Source organism: Pongo pygmaeus, chromosome 22, assembly GCF_028885625.2.
Source record: "Pongo pygmaeus isolate AG05252 chromosome 22, NHGRI_mPonPyg2-v2.0_pri, whole genome shotgun sequence".
NCBI classification, from domain to species: Eukaryota; Metazoa; Chordata; class Mammalia; order Primates; family Hominidae; genus Pongo; species Pongo pygmaeus.
This window is the reverse complement of record NC_072395.2, coordinates 53,253,617-53,280,042: the sequence shown is the minus strand read 5'-3', so window position 1 is coordinate 53,280,042 and position 26,426 is coordinate 53,253,617. Positions and strand designations below refer to the sequence as shown.

At 37.7% G+C, this 26,426-nt stretch overlaps 1 protein-coding gene across 1 annotated transcript in view; it reads left to right on the top strand.

Annotated features, from left to right (window-relative positions):
* The window catches only part of DSCAM (DS cell adhesion molecule), an 828,718-nt gene that overhangs the window by 473,318 nt on the left and 328,974 nt on the right, over positions 1-26,426 (top strand). The window contains exons 4-5 of the mRNA XM_054468799.2: positions 9,158-9,304; positions 24,193-24,471. Coding sequence (XP_054324774.1) covers positions 9,158-9,304; positions 24,193-24,471 — 426 coding nt within the window. The remainder of the gene's footprint in view (positions 1-9,157; positions 9,305-24,192; positions 24,472-26,426) is intronic.

Sequence of the window (26,426 nt, the reverse complement as noted above, 5' to 3'; positions counted from 1 at the left end):
ATAATTTTTCATTGTTAAATTATGCATCAGCGCATTTGGGGGTGAACATCAAAGTGTGCACATCTGAATTTTTCCATAGGATAGTCTTTGACGTTGCAAGAGGGATTGAAAAGTATACAAGTCTCACACTTGAAATATACTGGCAAGTTGCCCTTCAAAAATCAAAAGGCTTCACCAATTTACATGCCACCTATAGAGGTTTTTATTTCCTATACCCTTTGTCAAGACCACTTATTTTCAAACATTTTATTTTTTGTTCTAATCTGCTGGATAAAAAGAATCTCTCATTTTAATTTACATTGATTTGATCAAGTTCTAAGTAAATTTTGTTCAGCAATTAATTAAAATGTAATTCATTTCACTTGTGAAAAGGTGACATTTTTGCAATATCGAGTTGTCTAATCCTAGAATTGGATATGCCTCTTCATTTATCCAGGGCTTCTATTATGTCATTTGGTAATGACGTGGAGTGTTCTTTAACTCAATTTTGTGCATTTCTAGCTCTTAGACACTTAATATTTTTATTGGTTCAGCAAGAATATTTTATCATATTTTATTACGGATTACAGCTACACTAAAGTGCTTTTCTCTGTCAGGTACTTACACGGATGTTCTTATTTAATATCATGATTTTCCCAAAAAGGCAATATTGCCCCTTTGTACAGGTTGTATATGTACTCAAGGCTATGGCAATAGGAAGGCAGGGAGCTGAGGCCATTTGCACCATCCTTTAGAAGTCCTCTCCTCCCCTGGCTTTCTTAGCACCACACTGGCTTGTGTCCTCCATGCCTCCTCTCACTCCTTTCCTGGGTCTTTTCCTGGCCTTCTTCCTTCACTCCCCTTCCTGGGGAGTTACTAAACTTCAGTTCTCATGAAGGGCTTCTCCTCAACAAGCATAGTTTGGTCTCTAACGCCCTGTCTCCAGCTTGACTTTGATTTTAACTGAGTCAGCATGCTCACAGCTGAGTTCTTATCTTTTCTGAAACAGAATCTCCCCTACCCCAACTCCTTTGCTCTACCAAGGCCACCCCAACCCCATAGGTCCCTCAGAATCAATACCTGGCATCTTCTTCTCCTCACCCCAGCTCTGTTGAACCTTTAGGTTAAATTTCTTTCCGTGCTTATGGCTTCTGCCCCACTCTGGTTGTACCTCCGCTTGCCCATGCCTTGCTGTCTCACACTTGTGCCATGGCCTAAACCCAGGGGAGTGATTTGCATGAGGGCATGAGCCAGCATGCCAGGGCACCATCCTGCCACAGATACTTCTAGTTGTATAAACTGGGGCAAGTCCTTGAACTTCTCTGTTTCTCAATTTTCTCATCTGAAAAATGGGAATAACGGTATCTTCCTCTTGGGGTCATTGTAAGAACTAAATGTGTCATAACATAAATAATGCTGAAAGCAGTGGTGGCCTCCACCTAGAATCTGTTGGCTCTGATTAGGATTCATGTTAATATCCATGTCTCTATCTAAATTTCCCCTTTTTATAAGGACACTGGTCACATTGGATTAGGGGCACACACTACCCAAGTATGAGTTCATCTTAACATATTACATCTGCAGTGACTGACCCTATTTCCAAATCAAGTCACATCCTGAGGTACTGCAGGTTAGGACATTAACATAAAGTTTTGAGGAAGGGGGAAATTCAGCTCATAACATCAGGTTAGATGTCTTCTCTTTAGGGGGCTCTTTTCTCTTATATGCAGCTTTCAACATGTGCATATTTTTATCGGGCGACTCAATTGCTCAGGAAATATCTGTAGCTCGTTCATGCCTGCATCTAATCCTTTACATATATCATATCTATATAAGATATGTAATCCTTTATATATATCATATCTATATAAGATATATATATATCTTCTATTTCCACTTCTATTTTAGTTAATGCTAAGAGGCTCATGTCGTCTCTAATGCTATATACTTAGAACTTAGATTTAATTATTATGTTCCTCTAATATTTCAGAAACTGTTATTGAAATGGCTTTGAAGAAAGCTCAGTTTCATGACACAGTGTGGCCATCAATTGGAGACAACGGGCACTGCTGATAAAAGTTTCATCATGGTTGTGCTACCATTTAGCATCTTATTAGCAGAGCCATCTGTTCTTTTAATTGCTATTAATTCAATTCATATAGACTGCAATAGGAAAAACAAAACAAACAAGAGCTCTAAGATATATTTCTCTAAGTGAAAAATGACATATGCTTTTAAAATCGTCCCCCAAATAGTATTGCCTTTATTGAAGATCTAACAGCTTAACCACATAGTAAAAAGCCAGGGAGCATAATGAAAGAATAATTCATCACAATCTTAAAATATGCTCATTTTCATACAAGAATATATTCATCTCTGGAGGGGAACAAACTCTTTTTATGTAGTCTACACGAGGAAATGTGCTGAAATCTAAAAAAAGGTACTTTAGCTTTCTTTTTACTGAGACCTAGGAAAGGATGTTTTGAATACAAGCAATAATAGACTGTTTCATCAGTCCATGCATTCAACAAATATTTTAGGATGTCATAGCCAAGTACTGTTCTATGTAATGGAGATGAAATGTTGAACAAGACAAAATGAGTTCTTGCTATTCTACATGAAGGAGGGAAATGTTAAACCAATCTCATGCACATGCACAAGATAACGTCACATACAGGTATAATAAAACCAAGTCTCTCATCATGAGTGGCCATGATCATGTGACTTTGCTGGAAATTTGACTTAAAAACTGAGGCCAGGATGACAAGAAGGACCCTTCCAGGGAGAGATCTGGGCTCAGAGCCTCCAGTCAGAGCAATTTAAAGAAGTACAGCACGGCCTGGGTATGGTGGAAGAAGGAGAGAATGGAGGGGAAGCTTTTGGAGATATGGTCAAAACCCAAACCATCATAGATCATCATAAGTGGTTAGATCTAGTGGGATTCCATCAAGGCACTAAATGATGTATATTGCTAAATGCTCGTGCATGTTGAGTAGAGATTAAATTGTAGGGAAGCAGAAGTGGACACAGAGAGTTTGAAAGCTTACAGTCCTTAGATGTGTGTGGTACAGTGTTGAGGGAGAAAAGTGAATGGATTCAGGATATATTTTGGAGGTAGAAGCAGAGGGACTTCCTGTTAGATAAAATATGATGGACAAGAAATGATTAATTTTGAGAACTTCAGAATATGTTTTTTTATGCTCAGATACTAACAGATATGCCAGGGAGAGTTGTTCAAGTAACATGATAATGATTTTGGGGAAAGTCCCTGAGTTTCTGTGAATATCCATTTCTACTGTGGAAAAGACTTCTGAAGATAATATCTTGGTCAGCTTGGGCTACTGTCACAAAATATCATGGACTGGGAGGCTTAAACCACAAAAATTTATCTCTCACTGTTCTGCAGGCTGGGAAGTCCAAGATCAAGGTCTTGGCAGATTTGGTACCTGATGAGGGCTCCCTTCCTGGATTGCAGACAGCCGCCTTCTCACTGTGATCCCACAGGGTGGAGAGAGAAAGTGAGGTCTGGTCCCACCCTTATAATAACATCTATACCTAATTACTTCCCAAAAGCTTTATTTCCAAATACTGTCATATTGGGGATTAAGAATTCATCATATAAATTTTGTGCAGATGCAAACATTCAGTTCATAGCAGATGTCTGTGATCCTCCTTTCCCCAAGCCTTTCACTGGGGTATACAAAAATACTCCATGAACTCAGTATATCTTTCTATGTTTACCAATGCTGTGTTATGTGACATTGGCTCAGAGGTTCGGTAAATATTTTGCCTGTGGTGACATAGCTCCAAATGGCAGAATTGTGATGTAAAATTCATCTATGTCATTACCACTCAGATGCTTTCTTTAATATATGAGGTTGCCTTTCATAAGCAAGCAAACAAACAATTGAAAGGGGGCCCTGCTATGTTTACGTCAGTGGGATCTGCCCTGTCTGGCTCACACAGGCTACATTTTATACACCTGTGGATTGGCCAGAACAGCAGAATAACAAACATGGCATTTACTAGGATAGATACCATTTTAATTTTTTATTTATTATTAATATTTTTTCAATTGAAAAGTTATATACATTTATTGGGTACAATGTGTTGATTTTGTATGTGTCTATATATACACACCTATGTATATACACAATGTGAAATGATTACATCAAGATGATGAACATATCTGCCACCTCACTTATCCCTTTTTTTGTGATGAGATATTTGAAATTTACTCTCTGAGCTATTTTGAAATACAGAATACATTATTATTGAGCTTAGTCACTCTGCTGTGCAATGGATGCATGACTATCTGCTAGATGACATAAATGCATTTTAATTTGATCTTCAACAGCAGAACAAAGAGATTACTCATCATCTCTCTTTTTTCCAGATGAAGAAAGCAAAGTTTAGAGTTGAATGACTAGACTGAGGCCACACAGCTGGAAAGGGACAATGACCGTTTGTAGTTCAGATCCACTGGCTTCCAAAGCCCAGGTTTTTTCTTCCACACTGAGAAATCTCCAAAGTGGATGAGCTTATTGCACCTGAAACCAGGGAAAGATCTTTTAATTTGATTCTTCATAAGAACAAAGAAAAAGTTAGCTGAGAAGATTGAACAAGCACATTAATGATGAGGACTTTAACATATAAAGTTAATTATTTGTATTAGAATAACACACAAGGATAAAAGCAGATATGGGGATAAATACCAGTTTTCCTCCCTGGGTATCAGTAGCCCCTTCATCCCAGCAAGATGAGGACAATGCCACTTCCCTGATTGCTCTCCAGGTTCTTCCCTTGTATCCTTTTTCCTCAACTTCTTGGGATGTTCCTAAACCCAAAGGCTCAAATCTGTTTAGATTACAAGCTCCCTAGAGATAGGGGCTGTCTCTCTCCTTTTTGCGTTTCTGGAGCCTAGGACAGTGCTGGTCCAACGAATGGTTGCATCACTTGGTTCTGTTTCCTGCCCACCTATAACACATGCTAGTTTCTAGAATCAATTCTGATGTGCCCTTCTGGAGATCATGCATGCCTGCTTTCTGTGGCTCAGATCTTAAAGATCTGACTTTCAGCTTTAACAACCCATAGTTCAGCAAAATAGATTTCTAGAACTGCTGCTATTTTAATATCTGCCTTTGAAGAAAACCCAAAATGGTGTCGTGCCTGACTTTCAGAACCCACTGCTCTGTGGGTGTTTTTTGCTGCTCAGCACCATGACAATGGGAAGGACGTGGCCGTAGAACTCCAACTCTGAGGGTTTCTGCAACATTTTCCTACTGGGCTATTGCCCCATTTTCTTTGGTAGTTTTGTGTCCGTACATAGAAATATCCCACTGGCCCCTATGCTAATCTTAACCAGGCTGACTAAACTGGCACCAAGCGCTGGATTTATTTTAGTGGCACTAACATGCAAGCTCATGTTAACTGACATTGGAAAACCACTATGTTACTTGCTCATAACCTATTTACTCTTAGTTTATACAAAGTCCTAACAGCTTTGATATATCTGTTTTCTAACTCTTAGCATACTGAATGCATCACACTGTGTGTTGACAAAGATACTGATAACAAAGGGAAGTAACATATAACAGCTGGATAGTAAAGGAGGAAGCAGAAAAGCTAATAAAGTTTACAAGCTCAGAGACTTGAACATCTGGCAGTCTGGGACCATTCCATGCATCTTGAGATGCCAGATAGCTTCTGAGACATCCCTCTAATAACTGAGCAGCATGGCTCAAAAATCGATGTCCAAAATGATGACTCAAAATCCAAAAATCATTCACTGTTCAGTAGGCTCTGAGTTGCAGTATGTTTAACATGACAAAAAGTATGAACTATGTTTTAGAAATGTGTCCGGTTAAAATGCTAATAGTATTCCAAGGAAAATAAAGTTACTCATAAAATTTTTGCTTTGCACAGTTGTATGTTACCACACAGTTCTGAGTAGTCAAGGGTGTGTGTGTGTGCTTGAGTGTGTGTGATACAGAAAGACACACAAAGGGAGACAGAATGAGACAGAATTGTGTGTTTGCACTTTTTGATGCCAATAAATTGTATTTAAACGTTTGCCTATTTTAACAGAAGTACATCCATGAATCCCATTGAAGGACATGAACAAACCATTTATTCCATATGACATGGAAACCTTTGGTGGCATAAGGTAGCAAGTGGGGTACAGTGGCAAGTTAGGGAGCAATTAAAATGATTCCTTGTTACCATAGGGCTGACATATTTGGTGCTCTAATGACTTAGCTGTGTCCTTGTTGTCCCTTGATAGTTCCACAGGACTCCTGAGTTGAGACTGTACCCAAGGACCCTGGACTTACCTGTTCCTCTCATAATTAAACGATCCTACTTTTCAACCTTATTTTATGTTTTAAAATGTTGATCAATTTCAAGATGAGATAAATTCAGAAATGAAGGACTAGACAAAGGAGGTCAAATTAACCCATTTATGCCTGAGTTGCAATATTTTGAATTTTTGCAATCAGACCTTGGCAATGACCTTGAGCAGCAGGAGATAAATAACTGCCACATGCTTAGCGTTCCAATAATGAAACGCTAGGCATAAATGGGTTTATGCACAGAAACTCAGTTAATGTCAACTCCTTCATTCCTGTAAACATCTCAAAAAATGCTTAAGACAATCAAAGGTTCAAGTTCTTCTGAAATGATACACCCTAAAGCTTTATTTAACATAAGTGAGTAAACACAAAAAATGTTAGATATTACAAGAACAAAATGTTGCTAGAGAATAGAGCCCTCTCTGGAATCGGTAATAATGCAGGCTGCTGCTATCTGTGTGCATTTCTCAACCTTTCTGGAAAATGGCACACAAAATCCTTTCCACTTATATTTTGCCACCACTCGGCCTGTCAATTCTAATGAAAATACTCCATGCTAAGAAGGTGACAGGAATTACATACATCATCTTTTTTTTTGACTTTCTTTTCTGTCTATCAAACTATACTTTAAAGGAACTGATTATTAAAGCATTATATAAGTATGCAAAATATATTGAAAGAGAAATAATGTTTCCATATACACAATGTGTATCATAAGAAAGGCTGGCATGTGATGACACATGACAAGTGGTAAAAGGTATTTTTAGTTGCTTTCATTTTGGGGAATAATAAAGCAAAATTATCTGGAATATACAGCATTAGGAGATTTTTCAGCTTCTCTAATAGCTAGCATTATTTATGGCATATTTTAAACTAAATGTCTAATTAGAATTGTTTGGAAAGTTAATATAGATATTACTTTAAAGATATTTTATACTAGCTTTAATAATTAATTTGTGCTCCTTTGAAAAGCTTATACAAGGTCAGTATTTGCTCTGTTATTTTATGATCTTTTTCACATCTGTGTTCTTTGGAATTACTCCTAACTCATGAGAATTCATAAATCATTTTTAGGCTGGGCATGGTGGCTCATGCCTGTAATCCCACTTCGGGAGGGATTACACTCCCTAGCACTTTGGGAGGCCAAGACGGGTGGATCACTTGAGCTCATGAGTTCAAGACCAGCCTGGGCAACATGGTGAGATCTCGTCTCTATAAAAAAATACAAAAATTAGCCAGGTGTGATGGCCCACTCCCATGGTTCAAGCTACTCGGGAGGCTGAGGTAGAAGGATTGCTTGAGCTCAGGAGGTGATGGCTGCAGTGAGCTGAGATACCACTGCACTACAGCCTGGATAATACAGCCAGACCTTATCACAAAAAAAAAATCATAAACCATTTTTAATTTATCTGAGAAACTGACCTATGCATGATGTGTAGTTATTGAAGAAAATGACCAAGAAATTATCTTTACAATTTAAATACGTAAAGCTCAAAAGCAATGAAACTAAGACTCCTGGAAATTCTGACTGAAAGAAACTAAAGGATGTTTCAACTGAACCTGAGAAAAGTAAGCAATAAAAGTTGATTATTTGGCATTTTTTCAAATAAAAACTATTTCAAATAAAAATTTATTCAAATAAAATTTGAATATTATTTATTTCAAATAAAAATTGATTATTTTCTCTTTTTTCAAAGAGAAAAACCACATTCTTTCTAGTGGAATCACATCACATGCAGAAATAGCCCATAGAAGAGTCTAACAGTTGCAGGAGGTGTACTGAGTTACCCACCACGAAGGTGCAATAGGCACTCTCAGCTCTACTTTTTTTTTTTTTTTTAACGTAAAAGACCAGAATTTTTATTATTTTAGGGAAATTATAGAATCCACTTACGATGATCATGTACATTTTACTTTTATGCTCCAACTTGTTTTATCACCCAATTAAAATTGAACAGCAAAAAATATCTTTAAAAGTTACATTTTCAAAGGGAAAAAAACATTTTTGCCCTTCTTAAACTAACACTGATATTTGATCTCAATGTTGGCCCTTTCTGTTCAACTGAAGCTTTACCGGTAAAAATTACGGGTTACAGATAGTACATTGTTTTGTACTGATATAATGGGGAATGACTGATCATGAATTTTTTTTCTCGAGGTGAAAATTGTTATTGTCAATGATTTGAGCAGTCTCTTTAAAAATTAGTGATTAAGAAATAACAGAGTATTCTAAAACACTGAATCTGGGAAGAATTGATGTGTGTCATAGAATATAGTGATAAATATTGGTTATTAATGTGAGGAAATAAGACAGCCTTTTTAGGGGAAGTCTGTAGAATATTTTATTGCTTTGTAGTCTAATATTTTTGTGCTTTTATTGAAACATTTTAAACTGAGACAAAAGTTTATACTTTCATAAGCTAGAGATGTGCAACAAAAAGTTAATATTCCCTTAATTTGTCACATTCTAAGAGAAATGCAATGGTCCAAGAAAATCTTCTATGTTTGCTATATACCAATTATATGACAACTTAGTTGCTGTAAGATAAATGCATGATCTAAAAAAAAGTTTACAAGGTTAGATTTGCTAAGTATATATTTATTGTATAGCATAAGTACTAAAAACCCTTAATGTAGGCTAGTCAACAAGTTAAAACAGCTTGGACCCTTAATTGACACACACACACACGCAGACACACGCACCCATTTTTAGCCTTTTCATTAAGTTTCTTCAGGCAGGGGAAAAAAAAACCGTTTAAGGACTTTGTCTATGTGGCTGGGTTGCTTTCATTGTCTTTTAACCAAGCCATTGTTTTCCTCTGTTTCAGGATCTAGATTTCTCATCACATCCACGGGAGCCTTGTATATTAAAGACGTACAGAATGAAGATGGATTGTATAACTACCGCTGTATCACGCGGCATCGATACACTGGAGAGACGAGGCAGAGCAACAGCGCCAGACTTTTTGTATCAGGTAAAAACTCATCAAGACTCTGTCTGTTATGTCTGCTATTTCTTTGTTAGTGTCCTGAGACGACTCAATCAAAATTGTGGAGTGTTGCCACTAAAATGGAGCCTTCGATTCCTTTTCCAAAATATTTTAGGAATTTTTAAACTCTTTTAAATGAATATGAATACAATTTCATAGAAATACAGATTTCACATTTGTCAAACCAGTAATTGACACATTCACATGATGATGTGTTAGCATTTCAGGGAGCACATTAGGAGTGAAAGCTCCATCTCCATCCCAACTATCCATCTCAAATGCAGTCAAATTGCATTTGAGATGGATAGTTGCAGAAAACCAAATACAAAATACCCAACCTTTGCCTTTGTAGCTAAAGAATATAAAATTGCCCCCCTGTGGTAAATATCCTATAAGGTTGTGATAGTGAGATGGAAGTGACCAAAGGTTGCTTGCTATCAATATTTGAGAAGTACCTTATTTGTAATAATGCTTCATGGGAAGAAGTGAAGGGAACTTGTTGAATATTGGAATAATTTCAAACATCACTGCCTGAGCACCCACTTTTTGTCATTGATAATGTACTGTTGGGATTTTTCTCTTCATCACTTACATCTTCAAAATAGCCAACAGTCTTTCAAGGTCCAGCACAAATACAAGTCAGAATTAAATTAGTTTTCCTTTGAACTTGCAAGTATTTTTGTTTCTTTATCTGTTCTTTTACAAGTCAATTGCTATTTTCTCCCTTGCTTTTGTAATTATCATGTCTTTCGGGGGGAAAATGGATTAGAAAATGAATAATAACTATCATCTTATTCCATGATAGCTTTAAGGAGAGCACAATACTCTACTTATTCAGAAAATCCTAGAAAACATCCTGTTTGCATTAAGGAGGAATTTTCTAATGGCATGTTCAGAAAAGAAAGGGGAATGATTCGAGGTAGGAGGGGGATCCTGGTATACAATTAATTTGGGATTAGCAAAATAAGAAAATAAGTATTTCTCCCTCCAAATGATGACATAAGTGGTGATGATCTAAGAGCCTGTCTTTCTGCTTCAGGTGACCTTTTTTATCTCCATGTTGAATCATAAAGTGTTGATTTTTAAATGTATCTCTCAGGGTTGGAAAGGCAAGTTTACTTTCCTTAATCCCATGATATTTGTTCATTTTTTGTTTTGGAGTGATTCACTAATGTTTCAAAAATGGACAGAAGTAGTCAGAAGCATTTTGTCACCATGGGAGTCCTAGGATTGCCTAGTGAGCATTGGAAAAGTGAGAGCAACAGTGTATAATCCAGCCAGGGAATATCATACACTAAGACACCTGCCAAAGAGTAGCCAAGGAATAAGACTAAACTTTCGGGGCTAATGGTGTAGATGAAGACAGGGAGGTGATAGATGCCAGGAGAGGGGAGGGGTCCACAGAGTCACATGCCACCAAAAGGCTCATATGAGAGTCTACCGTATGTGGAAAATAACTCAATGTTTTTTGTCATTGAAATTTTAATAAAGCAATTGAGGGAGAAATTTGTTAATGCTAAAAGATGAGAATGTAGACACTGAATACAGAATGCATTTCTAATATGCCAAGCTTTGAAGGAAAAGAGAAATGAATTTCATTTTAAATTAGATTTAAATATACTTAAAAATGTACATCTGGAGTTTGGGTCATGGTGGAAACATGTTGGTGTTTGACCCCAAACTCCTCCTGAAACCAACACAGATAAAATAGTATGACAAAGAAAAAAGTACACGGGTGGCATCTTCAGCACAACTGGATTACTTGCAACAACAGGACCAGCAGCAGAGGTGGAAGGCGGTGGAAGGGGTCAGCCTGTTGGGATTATGGTGGTGTCAGAAAACTGCAAATAACCAACGGGTCCCCATCTCCAAAAGCAGAGGAGAATTCTTTGTGTCTTAGAGTCCTCACAACACTGGGATAGAACTGCATGAGGTATGGGTTGGAGATGAGTCACAAGGCCATTAGAGTGGCTGGTAATGATTGCACAGGCCAGTGATGGTCTTTGTCCTTGAAGATAGCAGAAGTACTCAGCAAGTACTCCTCTCAGAAGAACAGAGACTCACTCTCGGGGGAACGGCTGGATTTAGAAATCAAAATGAGCCAGAGTAGAATACAAAGAGTAACAGAGAAGGCTCGGGAACCAGGGAAGGCCCTAGAGAATTCCATCCTATGAAATACTGCAAAAGAAAATACAACATGCACAGCCTTAGAATGTAAAAAACAGTGTTCTGGGAAACACATGGTTAAAAGTGGAAGCCCATACAGCTCAATCCCATATAGCTCTGAGAGATGGGCTAAATGTTGAGTCCTTGAAGGTAATATCAAGGGAGAAGACTGGAAAAACATACTCATTTCATCCTCTTCTGCAGGAACCTTCTCCTAATTAACTAAGAATCTCTATCTTATTGTAAAATGAAACAAAAAGGAAAAAGATTTAACCCAACACAACTTTATCACAAGAAAAAGAAAGAAAATTTTTAAAAAAGTTTTGATTAGAAGTAACTACAAAAAATACTGACAAGTCATATGAAAACTGTATTTTTTGTTTGAAATGATTAAAGCTTTGAAAGAGCAGTATAAATCAGAAATAAAATGATGAAACAACACAAATCTGTGAAACAATAAGTGGCATATTTTAGAAAAAGTTAGAAAAATGAAGAGTTCTAAAATTCAAATGAAATTAGAAGGAACACATCAGAGGATAAACACAACAGAAAGCATAATATGTGAAATCAAAAATATTAAGGAATAAGACAAATAGAGATACAAATGTATAGATGTCTGACAAAGATGACGAAACACATCTATAACTAAATTCTCTTAAAAAGAAATCCAAGTAATTGATCAGAATAAGTATTAATAATAAAACACTAATTCAAAAAAAGTCCTGTCATTAAAAAGAATACATAATGACTACATATTAAAATGGCACAACCATACCTGGAAAAATGGACCCAGAATGGTCAACATGCAACATAGTCTAATAAAATTTGTGAGCTGTAAAGATAAAGAAAAATATCATTTAAACATCCAGGAAATAAGTTCAAGTTACTTCTAAGGGAAAATATAAAGAGACTAATGAAATAGAAAATAGACCAAAAGAACAGTAAATGTAATAAACAAGTTTTTTCTTTAAAAAAATTCAGTAAAATAGACAAACTGACCTAATATTTTTTCAAATGGTCTTGATTTCTGTACTAGGGCTAGTTATTTGGACAAGTCATTCTTTCTCTGAGGACAACTAGAAAGACCTGTTAATTGTGTAAAAAACATCTGCTTATGGTTGTTAGGAGCTAGTGTGAAAACTTACAGGACCAAATTCCAGAGGAAAACAGCCACAAGAAGTGAGTTTGGTATTGAGGACTGCCTTTTCAGTAGGGACAGTTTTAGAGGAGATTGCTGAAACTCCGAGAAGATGAGCAACTCTTCTGAAAGGTTAGTAGTGTCTGGAAGGTAAAAATTGGAGTCTAGTCTCTATATATGTATTAGGGTTCTTTAGGGGGAGAGAATTAATAGGATAGATGTATATATAAAGTAGAGTTTATTAAGGAGTATTGACTCACGTGATCACAAGGTAAAGTCCCACAATAGGCCGTGTGCAAGCTGAGGAGAAAGAAAGTCAGTCTAATTCCCACAACCTTAAAAGTAGAGAAGCCAACAGTGCACCACCCTTCAGTCTGTGATTGAAGGTCCAAGCGTCGAAAAGTTGAAGAACTTGGAGTCTGATGCTCAAGGGCAGGAAGCATCCAGCACGGGAGAAAGATGTAGGCTGGAGGACTAAGCCAGTCTAGTCTTTCCATGTTCCTCTGCCTGCTTTTATCCTAGCCTTACTGGCAGTTGATTAATGGTGCCCACCCAGATTGAGGGTGGGTCTGCGTCTCCCAGTTCACTGGCTCAAATGTTAATCTCCTTTGGTGACACCCTCACAGACACACCCAGGAACAATACTTTGCATCCTTCAATCCAATTAAGTTGACACTCAATATTAATCATCACATTATATGTATTTGTTTATATATTATATATACTCATTTATATTTATAGTAGCATATATAGTGGGATAAGTGAAAAGTGTTTATGTTTATGTTATTTTTATTTTTATTTTCAGTATAAGAGAAAAATAAAAGTATGAAATTTTTTTATAATTCTTCGAATATTTATACAAATTCTTGAAATATAACAAAAATGTAAGGCATTTATACAACTGAAATAATTATTTCTAAATACTTTACATATGTACTTTTTATCCTAAGCTCTAAGAGAACAGATGTGCCTTAGTATATATATACATTTTTTTTTATTATACTTTAAGTTTTTGGGTACACGTGCATAACATGCAGGTATGTTACATATGTATACATGTGCCATGTTGGTGTGCTGCACCCATTAACTCGTCATTTAACATTAGGTATATCTCCTAATGCTATCCCTCCCCGCTCCCCCCGCCCCACAACAGGCCCTGGTGTGTGATGTTCCCCTTCCTGTGTCCATGTGTTCTCATTGTTCAAATCCCACCTATGAGTGAGAACATACGGTGTTTGGTTTTTTGTCCTTGCGATAGTTTGCTGAGAATGATGGTTTCCAGCTTCATCCATTTCCCTACAAAGGACATGAACTCATCCTTTTTTATGGCTGCATAGTATTCCATGGTGTATATGTGCCACATTTTCTTAATCCAGTGTATCATTGTTGGGCATTTGGGTTGGTTCCAAGTCTTTGCTATTGTGAATAGTGCCACAATAAACATACGTGTGCATGTGTCTTTACAGCAGCATGATTTATAGTCCTTTGGGTATATACCCAGTAATGGGATGGCTGGGTCAAATGGTATTTCTAGTTCTAGATCCCTGAGGAATCACCACACTGACTTCCACAATGGTTGAACTGGTTTACAGTCCCACCAACAGTGTAAAAGTGTTCCTATTTCTCCACATCGTCTCCAGCACCTGTTGTTTCCTGACTTTTTAATGATCGCCATTCTAACTGGTAAAAGATGGTATCTCATTGTGGTTTTGATTTGCATTTCTCTGATGGCCAGTGATGATGAGCATTTTTTCATGTGTCTTTTGGCTGCATAAATGTCTTCTTTTGAGAAGTGTCTGTTCATATCCTTCGCCCACTTGTTGATGGTGTTGTTTGTTTTTTTTTTTTCTTGTAAATGTGTTTGAGTTCATTGTAGATTCTGGATATTAGCCCTTTGTCAGATGAGTAGATTGCAAAAATTTTCTCCCATTCTGTAGGTTGCCTGTTCACTCTGATGGTAGTTTCTTTTGCTGTGCAGAAGCTCTTTAGTTTAATTAGATCCCATTTGTCTATTTTGGCTTTTGTTGCCATTGCTTTTGGTGTTTTAGACATGAAGTCCTTGCCCAAAATTTTAAAAAATGCATAAAATCCTTGAAATGTCAAATTCCAACAGAAACTATTGGTATACATTCACCAGGCGTGGTGGCTCACACCTGTAATCCCAGCACTTTGGAGACCGAGGCAGGCAGATCACTTGAGGTCAGGAGTTCAAGACCAGCCTGGCCAACATGATGAAACCCCATGTCTACTAAAAATACAAAAATTACCTGGGTATAGTGGTGGGTGCCTGTAATCCCAACTACTCAGGAGGCTGAGGCAGGAGAATTGCTTGAACTCAGGAGGCAGAGGTTGCAGTGAGCCGAGATGGCGCCATTACACTCCAGCCTGGTGACAAGAGTGAACTTCCATCTCAAAAAGAAAAAAAAAAAAAAAAAAAAAAAAAGAACACAAAAAACTATTGGTACACACTTCAAAAAAAAAAGTATGAATTTTCAGTCTTTCCACTGAGAACTCCCAGAAGTGATGAGCAAAAAATAGCAACAAGCACCTCTAACTTCTAGATTGTAGATTCTTTTAAATATAATTCACTACCAAAAGGGACCATGGCTTCTTGGAGGAGTGGCTGATTAAAGGTCTGAGGCAGGAAATGTCTGAGGTGAGTTTGAACCATGAATGGGGTCTTGTCAAAATGACATAGGAACCAACATAAAGGGGCTCTCGTCAGCCAAAGGGAATGAATTGATTATCAGCAGTGACGCTTGCACATGATTGATAACCATTAAATATTTTGAAAACCTTTGAGTTCATTATAATTTTATACATATATGTGTGTGTATATATATATACACATATGTACACATATACTTACATAAGAACACACGCATATATATTTCATATAAAGAAAGAAATAAGAATCTTATTGGTCTGCATAGTAGAAACCAGGGCACTAACTCTTCATTCTGATAACAGATGATTAAAGACAACAACCACTAAATGTATTCTGTCTTTCCTATAACTACTGTATTTTAAGATAACCAAATAACCTTAGTTCAGAAGGGAAAGTTCATTCTGCAGAATAATTATATCTACTGAATGTGAAAGAAATGACAAAATTAGAAAATTCCATTTTCCACCTTAACAAAATAGCTCAGATAAATTTTAACATCTGACCTCACTGATCAATTGAGTGTCACTAAGAACGGAAAAACCATACATTATGTGGAAGCAATGTGAAGCGCACAGCATCCCTCTCAAAGAGAGAGAGGTTGAACACTTACCTAACCAACCCACTGAAATAAATTTAAGTTCATAAGAAAAATGCCTATGGCAATAATGGAACAAGTTAAATGATGTCATGGACAAGCAAATTCAGCATAGTAACTACCTGGTTTCTTTAAAAAGCCAAGTCAAATACATGAGAGAAAGGAGGAGGGCTGTCTCTGCGTTAAGAAAGACTCGAGATGTAACAACTGCATGTGAACAAGAGAAGGATCTTGATTTAATTAATTCAGTTGTTTAAAAGCTAGCCACTTTTGAGCTGATGAGGAAAAATGAATTTGGAGTGTATAATACTTGGTATTATGTAATACTGACTGTGGTTATGTAACAAAACTCTTTTTATTAGAGAAACATGCTAGTGATGTAATGATAAAATGACATAGCTTCCCTTTTTTGTTTTTTTTTGTTGTTGTTTGTTTGTTTTTGAGATGGAGTCTCACTCTGTTGCCACACTGGAGTGCAGTGGTAAAATCTCAGCTCACTTCGATCTCTGCCTCCCGGGTTCAAGTGATTCCCCTGCCTCAGCCTCCTGAGTAGCTGTGACTACAGGCATGCACCACCACACCCAGCTAATTTTTTGTGTTTTAGTAGAGACAGGGTTTCACCATGTTGGCCAGGATGGTCTCGATCTCCTGACCTTGTGATCCCCCTGCCTCAGCCTCCCAAAGTGCTGGGATTACAGGCATGAGCCACTGCACCCAGCCTATAGCTTCCCTTTTGTTGCATATACTTTACCACCAAAAACAAAGTAAAACTATCAAGAAATAAACATGACGAAGAATAGAAAAGGTTTGGTGCCAGAGCCATTAATATGATGAATATATGGGATGCATCATATTATTTTTGTCTACTTTTGTGTACGTTTTCAAATGTTTGGGATAAAAATAATTTTTGTAATATATATTAAAAAGTTTGAAGACTTTGAGACAAAAAAAAATTTGAAGGGGATGAAAATGAAAGACAATGCCGTTTGGTTGTTCAGATGTGATATATGACCAAATATCCCCACAAGAGCCTGTCTCAAGCATTGCTTCAATCACGCACTTAAAATATAAAACATCAGATGCTGTGAGGGTGCAGAGAAAAGGGAACGCTTATACACTACTGGTCGTAATGTAACTTAGTCGTGCCATTGTGGAAAGCAGACTGGAGATTTCTCAAAGAACTGAAAATAGAGCTACCATTTGACCCAGCAATCCCATTACTGAGTAATATATCCAAAAGAAAATAAATCATTCTTCCAAAAAGACATATGCACTTGTATGTTCATCGCTGGGCTATTCATAATAGCAAAGACATGAAATCGGCCCAGGTGTCCATCAATGGTAGGTTGGATAAATAAAATGTGGCACATATACACCATGGTATACTGGAAAGCCATAAAAAAAAAGAATGAAATCTTGTTCTTTGCAGCAATGTGGATGGAGCTGGAGGCCATAATTCTTAGTAAATTAACATAGGAATAGAAAACCAAGTACCTCATATTCTCACTTATAAGTAAGAGCTAAATATTGACCATACATGGACACAAATACGGGAATAATAGACACTGTGGACACTAGACTGTGGAGGGCAGAGAGTTTGGGTTAAAAACTACCTGTCAAGGGCCAGGCGCAGTGGCTCACGCCTATAATCCCAGCACTTTGGGAGGCCGAGATGGACGGATCACGAGGTCAGGAGATAGAGACCATCCTGGCTAACACGGTGAAACCCCGCCTCTACTAAAAATACAAAAAAAATTAGCTGGGCGTGGTGGTGGTCGCCTGTAGTCCCAGCTACTCAGGAGGCTAAGGCAGGAGAATGGTGTGAACCCAGGAGGCAGAGCTTGCAGTGAGCTAAGATTGCACCATTGCACTCTAGCCTGGGCGACTGAGTGAGACTCCGTCTCAAAAAAAAAAAAAAAAATTGCTACCTATGAAGTACCATACTCACTCTCTGAGGAACAGGATCTCTACTCCAAACCTCAGCATCATGTAATATTCCCATGTAACAAATCTGCACATATACCGCCTGTATCTAAAATAAAAGTTGAAATAAAAAAATAAATACCTCATTCAGGTTTCATAAAACAGTTTTGTTGAGATGTAGTTTACTTTACTATAAACTCCATCCCATTTATTCAATTCAATAATTTCAGTAAATGCATAGAGTTGTGCCACAATTACACCAATTTAATTTTAGAGTATTTTCACCACCCAAAAGATTCCTCCTATCCATTTGAAGCCAATTTCAATGTCCATCCCCAGTCCCAGACAACCACTAATCTATTGTCTGTCTCTGTAGAGTTGCATTTTCTGGCTATTTCACGTAAATTGATATAGGATGTGGATTTTGTGTCTGCCTTCTTTCATGTAGCACCCATGTTGTTACATGTATTAGTCATTCGTTCTCTCTTGTTGCTGGAGAGCATTTGCTCATCTGTAAATACTACATTTGGTTATCAATTCACTAAATTATGAATATTTGGGTTGTTTCCACTTTTTGATTATGAATAATCCTGCTATGAACATTTGTACCAAAGTCTTTGAGTGAACATGTTTTCATTCATTTAGGGTAGATACCTAGAAGTTGGGGCCTTATGGCAAATTGAAGTTTAAACATTTTAAGAAAATGCCAACTTGTTTTGGCTGCTTTTATTTGGCAAGTATACCACAATACACCTGGGGAAAAAATAAACTCTAGCCAATGTGATGTAAGAGGAGAAAAATGTGTGGGTTTGTAGGAAATTCTGCTTAAAAATGGCTTCACTGAGGGGGCATTCTTAAGCATTTTTGCTGTGATGTGGATGTGAAGGCTGGCACTCCAGCAAGCCATTTTTATGTGAGATGTATATGTGTGCATATGTAAGTATATATTACCTTCCACCAACAATGTATGAAGATTCCAGGTCCCCACATCTTCACCAGCGTTGTTTGTGATTTTATTGCAGTCATCCTAGTGGGTGTGAAGTCATGTCCCACAGTGATTTTAATTCATATTACCCTAATGCCTAGTGATATTGAGCATCTTTTTGTGTACTGATTAGGTATTTGTGTATCTTCTTTGGTGATGTAAAATAGTCAACTATTTTGCCCATTTTGATTGGGTTGTTTCTTTTCATTATAGAGATGTAAGCATTTTTAATATTTTTTGGATTCGAGTTCTTTATTAGAAATATGACTTTCAAATTTTTTTCACTTTCTTAATGGTGCCTTTGAAAATGCTACAGTTCTTAAATTTTTTTTTTTTTTTTTTTTGAGATGGAGTCTTGCTTTGTTTGTTGCCCAGGCTGGAATGCAGTGGTGTGATCTTGGCTCACTGCAACCTCCGCTTCCCGGGTTCAAGCTATTATCCTGCCTCTGCCTGTAGCTGGGATTACAGGTGCATGCCACCATACCTGGCTAATTTTTGTATTTTTAGTAGAGATGGGGTACCATCATGTTGGCCAGGCTTGTCTTGAACTCTTCACCTCATGTGATCTGCCTGCCTCGGCCTCCCAAAGTGCTGGGATTACAGGCGTGAGTCACCATGCTGGGCGAGTTCTTAATTTTGAAGAAGTTTAGTATGTTGGTTTTTTCTGTTGTTGCTTGTTTTCTTAGTGTTATGCCTAAGAACTCTTCAAGGTCATGAAGATATTTTCCCTGTTTTCCTCTAAAAGTTTTTATAGTTTTAGCTGTTATATTTAGGTCAATAATCCATTTTGAGTTAATTTTTGTAGGTAGTGTGAGGCAAAGTTCTAAATTATTTTCCATGTGGATATCCAGTTGTCTCAGCCATTTTTTAAAAATGTCATTAGAATTACATAGCACTATCTTAAGCATATTTGAGAACTTTCTGCCAAGTTTCAGTTAGAATAAAACTTTTTAAGTGCAGTCATTGAGAGTTGATTTTTTATGAATAGCATTAGAAGTTGGTGTATTTCATTTTCAGAGATTGTGGGATTATTCTGCAAAGAAAGTCAGAGGTGCACACTGTGGTGTTTATTGTCAGCCACCCCTGCCAAAGGGGTGACATCTTTATGCCACCTTCTCCAACTCTACTTCTACTTCCTACTCTAAGTAAAATGACAGATTTCGCAGCTATTTTTTCATAGTACTTTCTAATATCTTCAATATTCCACTCTAGTGTAACTAAAATCTGTATTACTGAAGAACGAGAGCTATCATTATATTCTCACATTTTTTGTTTTTGTTTTTGTTTTTATTATACTTTAAGTTTTAGGGTGCATGTGCACAACGTGCAGGTTTGTTACATATATATACATGTGCCATGTTGGTGTGCTGCACCCATTAACTTGTCATTTAACATTAGGTATATCTCCTAATGCTGTCCCTCCCCCCTCCCCCCACCCCACAACAGGCCCTGGTGTGTGATGTTCCCCTTCCTGTGTCCAATTCTCACATTTCTTAATTAAATGAAGACAGAGTTCAGAATAATAGAGAAGCTTACCCCAAGTAATACATATTATCTTGGATGTGATTTCTACTTACTAAACAATATTGCAATGGTGTTTATATGGTCTGCAAGTTAGTGTACTAGGAAGTAAAAAATCCCATGCGGCTAAGGATGTCCAAGACCATTTCTGGAGCTGGCTTTAGGCACATCTTTGTGTCTTCTAGTTCACTGAACCCATTGGGTGTGCAGGCGATGATGCTTCCAGTAACATGGATGCAGACAGCTAACCATTTTTCTAGATTCTTAGTTGGTGCTAGAAGATGCCAGAGATCAGTGAGACATCATTGGTTAGGCCTGTCTCCACTTAATTATTCAGTCTATAAGAACATAACTTGATCTTCAAACCAGTACTTTTCAAAGTCCGTTTGTAATTTCCTTTAGAAGCAGGTAAATGAAGCAATGAAGTTTTTGCTGGCACAGGCTCTGTACCTGGGTATTGTGAAACTTTTATATCTCTCTCGCCTTCTGGAGCCCTATAGTCATGCATGTGAATGAGTATAATTCTGGAATATAGAATTTTTCAGTTAATGAAGAATTAGAAGAGTCCTGGAAGCTCATCAGGTATTCTTTAAAAGAGTATTTAGGTTCCCTCATCATATCACTGTCATAAGACACCAGTGAAGTAAAAAGAGCAGCAAGTTCATAATGAAGTTTTATCTCTGATGATCACAAAAGAAATAGAAAGCCAAGACATTTCAGCTGAATGTTTTTGTTCTATTTTCAACAGTGCCTGCTGACTGCCCCCAGTGGCTGACTACGGAATCACAGCCTCTTAAAGAAGTCTTCCTATTAATAAATGATTTTTTGATGTTGTTATTTATTAAAACAGAAATTTACTCTCTTGTATATAAGTCCAGAAGCTGGTTTGCCAGCTTCAGTGTCACAACGGATCAGGCTTTTATCTTTCTGATCCATTATCCTCATGTGCAGTTCCATTCTCAATATGATTTCAAAGTCCAAAGTGATTGCTGCAGCTCCTACCTTTATATCCACCTTCCAGGTGATCTAAAGAAGCAAAGGAAAAATGCATAAAAACATCCCTCCCAGCTAAGTCGCCTTTAAGCAGAATTTCCTACAAATCCACACATTTTCGCCTGTTACATCACCTTGGCTAGAGTTTATTTTTCCTCCAGGTTAATTGAGGTATTGAAAAATGAAAATTGTATATATTTAAGGTATACAATGTGATGTACAATGTGCATATATATATATTATATATATCACTATCAAGCAAAATAACATATCTATTGCCTCACATAGTTACCATTTGTGTGTGTATGTATGTATGTGTGTGTATGTGATGGCAATGTTTAAGATCGACTGTCTTTGCAAATTTCAAGTATATAAGATAGTATTATTAACTGTAGTCACCGTGCTGCATAGTAAACCTCTAGAATCTATTCATCAGGTGTAACTGAAGCTTTGTACCCTTTTACCTACCATATGATCTAGCAATCCCACTCTGGGTATATATCCAAAGGATATGAAATTACGTATCTGCACTCCCATGTTTATTGCAGAATCATTCGCAACAGCCAGAATATGAAAAAAAACTTAAGTGTTGATATACATATACACACTTGCATAGGAATGTCATTCCTATACACACAAAAGAATATTATTCAGCCTTAAAAAAGGAAGGAAATCTTCCCATTTGCAATGACAGGGATGAACCTGAAGGGCATTGTGCTAAGTGAAGTAAGCCATGCACAGAAAGACAAACACTGTCTTTTCTCACATACATGTGAAATCTAAAAAAGTCAAACTCAGAGAAGCAGGGAACAGAGATGTTCGTCAAAATTACAAAGTTCCAGATGGCTCTCATTTGACAGGACAGTGAATATCCATTCCTTGGCCGTCAGATTTATTGCAGGTAGATCAAGAGAGTCACAGCATTTTTCTTACTGAGGCAAAGACAAGAAAATTTCAGGTGACAGGAGTCTATAAAGTTTCTGTAATATCCATGTGGAGTGCAAGGGTATTGCTTCATGCAAGTTCTAAACAGGTTGAATTAGAAGAGAGAGCAGGGTGAGAACACTGAGTTTTACATTTAGCATCCAATCAGGTGCTATATTTTATATTCTTCATAGTCATACAAAGATTATGACCTTGGGAACATCACTGCATTCAAACAAACTTGAAGGACATTGAGCTGCGTGGTTTCCACAGACCCAGTTCTTGAGAATATTTTATCAATTTCCTCACCTGGTTCAAGATGATGTCACAGAACAGGCAAATTATACAAGGCCCTGTCATAAGTGATCATTTGCAAGCTGCTGCTTTTTAATCCATTCTCTTGCTACGCCACATGCTGTTGATAGTGCTCATTCACCTTATCTCAAATACCATCTTCTCAGAGAGTCTGTCCCTGAGGACCATATCTGAAGTCCTCCTGGCTGCCTCCACACCCATAACATGTAGACTTCACTCTCTGTTATGCCCTCTTTTTCTTTCTTTAACTACACTTATTACAAACTAAATTATCTTTATTTGCTTGCTAATGTGTTGCTTGCTCCCCAACACCCACCCGCCCAACAGAACATGAGCTCCAGGAAGACACCTGTCTCATCCACCACTCTCCCTTTAGTCCCTAACTCTGTGTTGGTCTACACTGGGGGATCAAAACGTATATGTGAAATGAATAAATAAAATGTTTTAAAATTCAAAAGCTATGTGTAAAACTCTTTCTCTTGTGCAATAAATTTTACTAACGTTAAACAGCTATTTCTGCTTATGGTTTTTTTTTTTTTTTTTTGTGACAGTCTCTCTCTTTCACCCAGGCCAGACTGCAGTGGTGCTATCTCGGCTCACTACAAGCTCCGCCTCCCAAGTTCACGCCATTCTCCTGCCTTAGCCTCCCCAGTAGCTGGGACTACAGGCACCCACCACCACGCCCAGCTAATTTTTTGTATTTTTAGTAGAGACAGAGTTTCACCATGTTAGCTGGGATGGTCTCGATCTCCTAACCTCGTGATCTGCCCGCCTTGGCCTCCCAAAGTGCTGGGATTACAGGCGTGAGCCACCGCGCCCGGCCTAGTGTTGCTCTTTTTTTCTGTTTAAATTTATTTAGGCTGGGTATGGTGGTGCATGCCTGTAATCCCAATATGTTGGAAGACCCAGGCAGGAGGATCACTTGAGCCCAGGAGTTTGAGACTGTGGTGAGCAATCATTGCACCACTGCACTCCAGCCTGAGCTACAGAGTGAGCCACTATCTTAAAAAATTATTTATTTTATTAATTTTATGATATTTTATTGATGCATAATAGATATACATAGTTTGGAGTACATGTGATAATTTAATGTATTCATATAATTTGTTAAATCAGTGTACTTGGGATATCCATCACATTATATATTTGGCTTTTCTTTAAGCTATAATTATTTCAGTTCTTCTGTTCTAGCTATTTTGAAATATACAATAGATAATTGCACACCATAGTCATTCCACTGATCTATCTACCACTAGGTCTTATTTCTTCTCTCAAATTGCATATTTGTACCCATTGAGGATCTTTTAAAGAGAATTCTGACATTCCCAGTTATGAAAGGACAATCTGATTCTTGGCCTGAGCTGACAGGTCTTGTTGAAGCCTGCTCATTCTGGATCTTTTATTCATTTACTGAGGAATGACCAACAGAAGCTCTGACCAGTGTTCAACCTTTTGTAAATTCTGAGCAGAAAATAAATTGTATGAATAGGGCACTTCTTTTTCTGTCCACTTATAAAATCTTAAAGATCTGTATCAATAGTTGGTATGATGCACCGTATTTAAATTATACATGAAGTCCTACAATTCTAAATGACCACTTCAACTCCTCATTCACTGCCTCTAAGAGTTTTTATTTCTTCTACAGACCCAGCGAACTCAGCCCCATCCATACTGGATGGGTTTGACCATCGCAAAGCCATGGCTGGGCAGCGTGTGGAGCTGCCTTGCAAAGCGCTTGGGCACCCTGAGCCAGATTACCGCTGGCTGAAGGACAACATGCCCCTGGAACTTTCAGGGAGGTTCCAGAAGACCGTGACGGGGCTGCTCATTGAGAACATTCGCCCCTCGGACTCAGGCAGCTATGTGTGTGAAGTGTCCAACAGATACGGAACTGCTAAGGTGATAGGCCGCCTGTACGTGAAACGTAAGTTGGACGGTAACTTGCAAAGGTGGTGTTGGCTTCTATCGATGGAGCTCCTGTTATAACCGAATCTCCATGTTTTATCTGTAGCTTTCCATTAACTCCCAAAACAGTCCAGCTGAGATCAACAGAAACCTCATTTTACAGATGTGAAAATTAATGCTCAGATGAATTCCCCAAGGTTACACAACTGGAGAGTCTTGGGTGTCAGATTTGATTTGAAGTCTGTCTGATCCCCAAACCTCTGTGATTTCCATTAGGCCACAGACTATTACATTTCCAAGATATGATTTCAAGATAACACTTCCTAGCTGATGAATTCACAGCAGCCAGTCTCTAAAAATGAACAGAGGGAGAGGGTAGGATTCTTCTTTCAGCACAAGTGATGGTAGCCAATCAAAGCAGTTGTCCTTTGTCTGTTTCCAGAGCATTTCTGTATTAAATTTCTAAATGAGGCTATTATCAGCCAAAGTATGGGGCTCAGACATACCCAAATATTAGACTTGTGCCTAGTATTATAGATCATCTACTCCAAATATAATGGATATATTTGATCTTCCATTGATTGCCTTGGCTGCCTTGAGGAATGTGTTCAGAAGGATACTGAAGGCAGATTTGGAGGAAGGAAGGATGTGATTGCAGAGTCACAATGTAATGTACTCAACCACCCTCAATTTTGCTCATGCAGAAACCAAATTAAAGTGAATTACCCAAGATCACATGGCCAGAAAAGGGAGGCAGAGCGTTGGTCAGAGAGGAGGTCTTAGTTGCTAATATAATGCTCCTTTTTTGAAAATATATTTTTGTTTGATGAACTAAATTGAACAAATTTAACCACAAGAATCTCACAGTGACAATAGAAGTGTTTTCTTCTCCCTCCCCGCCCAGCCCTAACCCTGTTTATGGAACTTTCTCTTCAATGTCAACCTGAGTGTAGACTGCCTTAGCACAATACCAGCCCAAGAGAATATATTTATATTAAATATCCGAATGACTCTCTGTCTGGAACAGGCTGTCCACCCTGAGTCCTGCAAGTATTTGAACATGTTTAGTCTGGGATTAGAAAGAAATGGATGATAAAATCCACAGTTACACTTCTATAGCTGAAGAATCATGTGGATAAAATGATGCAGCATTGGACAGCCAGTAAGAATTATTCCCACAGGCTCAAAGTCTCTTCTATGTTTAAAGACCTCTCCTAGCTCCCTGTTCTCCATTGAATAAAGTTTATATCTTAGAACAGTACTGAAGGCATCTCAAGCAAATCTGTCTGGTCGTATTTCCCATTGTTTTGCATTAAAACCCACTTATGACTAGTGTTCCATTATTGGAACACTAAGCATGTGGGAGTTATTTACATCCTACTGCTCAAGGTCATCACCAAGGTCTGATTGCAAAAATTCAAAAATAATTGCAACCTCAGGCATAAATGGGTTAATAAAAACCTATTCCTGCTAAATCTAACTTCTTCCTAATCCCTGCACAAACCCATTCCTTTCCTGATTGCAAGTCACATTACTCATGTTGCTTCCTCCACATGGAAGATTATTTCCTAATACTTGGTTATCTAACAACACTTCCCAACTCTCTTAGCCTCCATCCACAAAGATGTGTTGTTCCCCATTCTCGTCCTGTCTCCTTCTGAACTCAGAGTATGTTACTGCTCTCTCTCTAAAGATGTTTATCACTACCTATATTTTAAAAGCCTTTATTATTAATGTGCTTATGTTTATCATTGTTCTCTTCTTCCACATCTAGGTGATTCTCCAATGCTTCTGGAATGTTCTCTGCCTCCTTTCTGACTGCTTCTTCTAACTGCAGAAGAAAACAGCTTCTTTGTCCCTATCTCTCTTCTCTATTGGAAAGCATTCTCTTGGGCTCCAAATTCAGAACTGTCTTCTTGTCAAGCTCTTCCCTTTTCCTTAGGCTCTGTTTCATTTGTAGAGCTTTGAATTCCT